Source organism: Limulus polyphemus, unplaced genomic scaffold (assembly GCF_000517525.1).
Source record: "Limulus polyphemus unplaced genomic scaffold, Limulus_polyphemus-2.1.2 Scaffold3348, whole genome shotgun sequence".
Lineage (NCBI taxonomy): Eukaryota > Metazoa > Arthropoda > Merostomata > Xiphosura > Limulidae > Limulus > Limulus polyphemus.
In genome coordinates this window covers 132823-137223 of record NW_013668958.1, presented here as the reverse complement: position 1 = coordinate 137223, position 4401 = coordinate 132823, and the positions used below count along the sequence as shown (strand labels likewise).

At 34.8% G+C, this 4401-nt stretch overlaps 1 protein-coding gene across 1 annotated transcript; it reads right to left on the bottom strand.

Annotated features, from left to right (window-relative positions):
• Positions 1-227: 227 nt before the first annotated feature.
• Positions 228-3257, bottom strand: LOC106469192 (protein slit-like). The gene is made up of 3 exons (XM_013929656.2): positions 3074-3257; positions 1148-1975; positions 228-789 (listed from the first exon to the last, which is right to left on the bottom strand). Exons 1-3 carry the CDS (start codon positions 3078-3080, stop codon positions 632-634), a joined length of 993 nt encoding a protein of 330 aa, XP_013785110.1. The 5' UTR covers positions 3081-3257; the 3' UTR covers positions 228-631.
• Between the last annotated feature and the right edge of the window lie 1144 nt (positions 3258-4401).

The following is a 4401-nucleotide window of genomic DNA, read 5'->3' as shown; positions in this document are numbered from 1 at the left end:
AGCCATGTCAGACTTCTAAGGTAGAAGTCTGATAAAATTTTATGTTATGACACGAATGCCATGCCAGGCTTCTATGATAGAAGTCTGATAAAATTTTATGTTATGACACAAATTCCATGCCAGGCTTCTATGATAGAAGTCTGATAAAATTTTATGTTATGACACAAATGCCATGCCAGACTTCTAGGATAGAAGTCTGATAAAATTAGAGTTAGTAGAGGCCTGAATTCATTTAAACCAACTTTATTAAATTGATTTTCTTGAGAGAAGTCCAAAACAAAGAAAAAGAAATTTGAAGCATTTACTTATTGGTCAATGATTGTGCTTCTCGCGTGCTGTCAATAAACACGAATCAATATTACATATTAATTAATTTTGGAAATATCTGATTGGTTCTTACGAGTATATTAATTTTATCCAAACTTCTTGGTCTTATCTTTCGTAACTTTTTGTTGATGTTTTTCTAGAAGGAAGGAATGATTTCTACATTTTAATTTTATCATCACTAACTACATATACATACTTGCTTAAATCAGAGTGAAAAATCCTGTAATTATTACTGATCACCTAAAATTATTTTAATAAGAAAACACGAACTGAATATGATTTTGTAACAGCTATTAGTTTTGTCTTAAGGAAAGGATGACTGTTTTTGACAATCTCCCAGTTCTTCCACTTTGTATTCCTGAATGTAGCGACCATCTTGACACTTTGTATCTCCGATTCGGCTCCAGTACTTGCTATTCTCAACAATCCACAACAACCGACAATCACACTGGATTGGATTTCCTGTAATTATGAGCATAATTTTAGTTTTCTATCTAAATATCCCAAAATATAAAATATAACAAGCTTCTAATATATGAAAAAAGAAAAACCTAGGTACACTTTCAAACATTGTAATTGTAAAAAGCCATCTATTGACTAATTTTGAGTTTTGTTTAGATAACTCATTCAGTCTGATTGGCAAATATATTCACGATTTTACTAGATTTAATGGACACATTAGAAATCCCACATTTGAGATGGTGCTTTTTAAACACTAAAACAAATTACTTGGACAAAAATGGACCACATTGATTGTGAGCTTGTCATGATATGAATCATCAAACAAAGCGACACACTTATAGTGTTTCAATAGCTTTACCTGTCATTACGATGTGTCCCTTTCCAATCTTAGTGAAGAACTTGACTACCGATTCGAATGTTTCTTGGTCTAGGGTTGTCAGCTTATTGTTATTAAACAGAAAATCTACAGGACGACGAACTCCACTGAAAGCTTTGGGTGAAATTTCAGAAATGCTATTGTTGATCAGAAGAACGGTCAATAGTTTTTCTGTATTGTTGGATCGAAACGCAAACGAGTAATCAGTTAGCTTGTTTAGTTGATTATCTCTAAGATCAATCATTGTGACACTGTCCAGCTTTTCAAAAGCATATTGTCCAATAGAGGATATTCTGTTTCCCTGAAGTTTGATGACGTTGAGATATTCCTGGTCACCAAAGGCGTGGTCAGGAATGGAAGGAATATCGTTGTAATCAAGAAACACTGCTGCAAGGTCATTTAGTTTCGAAATGGCCTTGAAGACGGATGGTGTAGAGACAGCCCCATTGTTCAGGAAAATGACTTGAGCGATATCTTCACTGCCTTCAAACGCATCTTCTCCAATCGAGGTGAGGAATCTGTTGTTTTTCAGGTCGAAGCGGTGAAACTGGACGCCATTGAACACTCCGGATGGTAAATTCGTTGCCGTTGTTCCTTCCATGAGAAAAATCCCCATTGGATAAGGAATGGTTGGAAAGTTTTTGAAGGCTCTGATAATTTGTTCCGTACTTTTGGCTTCATTGCAGACTACTCTAGCAGTACCCTCACATTTACATGGGTACATGTCTTCCATTGTTGGACAGTAGCTTGTTGGAGGTCCCCCATAACTAGCCACTCCAACCACTAATAGCAAAACGCCGTACAGGTAACCTGTAAATAAAAGTCAAATATTAAATGTTTCCAATTTTTAACAACAACAAAAATTATATCTTATACTTGTCTGTTACGTAAACATATGCTAAGACTTGTTTTCTCAAATACCAATTAATATGAAACAATAAGCAGCCTTGCGATACGAGTTGTTTATAAACTAGGCAAATTATGTTATGAATGTTTTGAAATACCTGTAATATAAGTAAGGCTTAGAATAAATTAAGCAACACTGTAATTAATGTTGATCTCAAACCTCTAAAAAACGTAAATAAGTCCATTACAACCTGTTACTACCAAGATCAACAAACGGTGAAGAGGCCGAAAATTGAGGCCTCTGAACATTTTCCACAAGCACAGACTCTCTGTTATTAATTAATACGATTTTACGCATTAAATGTACTTTGGAGATAAAGTAAGTAGCTGAAAACTACCTGTTAAGTTGTTTATAAATTTTCATTTTAGTAATTTGCCAAAGAGTAGTATAAGTTCAAGCATGATCAGTGACCCGTAAAAGTAAGAATGTTTGACAATATTTGACTATTAAAAGTCTAATACCGGTTCTTGTTATCACTGGTCACTAGATAAATATTTTTACAATAAAAATACTTAACGATATTGGACTTTTAAATGTCTAACGTCAGTTCCCGTTATCACCGGTTAGTAACTAAATATTTTTACAATAAAAATAATTAAATATATTGGGCTATTAAAAGCCTAACGCCAGCCCCCGTTATCACTAGTCAGTAACTAGATATTTTTATAATAAATATAGTTAACAATATTGGACTATTAAATAAAAGCCTAACGCCAGTCCCCGTTATCACTGGTCAGTAACTAGATATTTGAAGGTCAGTTTTCCGGATAGCATGTATCGAATGTCTGTATAGTAGTGCACAGAAATCTTCATTAATGATAAGAAACTGATAGCAAATATCGATATTTATTTAATGTGCATTTTTGACGATTGTAATTTGCACATGAGAACAAATCAAACATAATTTATAAGAACTTGGGATTATGTAGTAACATATGGGCCGAGAGTGACGTATAAAATATAAGTAGTTTCTTATAATTAGAATAAAAGCTTTCACTTACCTGCCATGTTACGCTTGAAATGACTCTTCTTCAGCCTTGGGTATATCGCAGCCTGCCACAAGGTCAAGTTTACACAAAAGGACCGGTTCTTTACGTCCTTTTATACCCCTGGTGAAAGTCCCGTTTATCAGAAACCTGTTCTTGCTCACGTGGGATGGTGTTCTTACCCCACCTTTTCCTTCTATCCATACACAATGTACAAGTCATTGTCGAAACAAATTCTGACAAATGCTGTTTCCTAAAAACGGAGATAATACAGCTTAATCTTATCTATTCAGACCACTAAGATATGAAAAAAACCAAGACACAAACAAATCGAATTATATCAAAATCAAGAAATGGTCATAAAGGAGCTGACATATATTGTGCAACGAGTGCAGATAAACTCGAGTCTTTAGTATAAATATTTACATACTACATGTCTTATAGGTTTATTAGTTCCATTCAACGATTACTTGGATAAAAACAATTATATAGGATGTCAAAGATAAAACACTTTTTTTTTCTAGAAATTAAGTTTTTAGTTCGCTACAATGACAACGCTTTCCTAAACGAGATAATGATAAAATCCAAAAAAATTAAACACATCTGTAGCCTCTTAACCACGTATAGGACATGGGCTGTGGACGGTAAACATTTATAATTTATTAGTCTAGTGTAGAACAAGTTCTACTTCTTTGATAGATTGTTCAGGCAGAGTATTCGTGATGAAACTGCCTGTTGTAGAAACACAAGTGTTTCGTCGGGTTTTACTTCTTTGATAGATTGTTCAGGCAGAGTATTCGTGATGAAACTGCCTGTTGTAGAAACACAAGTGTTTCATCGGGTTTTACTTCTTTGATAGATTGTTCAGGCAGAGTATTCGTGATGAAACTGCCTGTTGTAGAAACACAAGTGTTTCGTCGGGTTTTACTTCTTTGGTAGATTGTTCAGGCAGAGTATTCGTGATGAAACTGCCTGTTGTAGAAACACAAGTGTTTCATCGGGTTTTACTTCTTTGATAGATCGTTCAGGCAGAGTATTCGTGATGAAACTGCCTGTTGTAGAAACACAAGTGTTTCATCGGATTTTACTTCTTCTTGCGTAGTATAGTGAATGGACCATTATTAAAGGCCTGGTTGTATAAATTACTACGTCAATATAGCCCTAGACCCATTATAAGGCTCCTTGGCCAAGTATAGAGGACAGATTGTGTACATTAGTAGAGCAATATAGCCCTAGACCCATTATAAGGCTCCTTGGCCAAGTATAGAGGACAGATTGTGTACATTAGTAGAGCAATATAGCCCTAGACCCATTATAAGGCACCTTGGCCAAGTATAGAGGAC

Excerpts from the sequence above, each read along its gene's own strand:
- LOC106469192 (XM_013929656.2), bottom strand. Across the intron at positions 790-1,147 it reads GGGACACATCGTAATGACAG|GAAATCCAATCCAGTGTGAT; the intron begins GTAAAGCTATTG and ends TCATAATTACAG.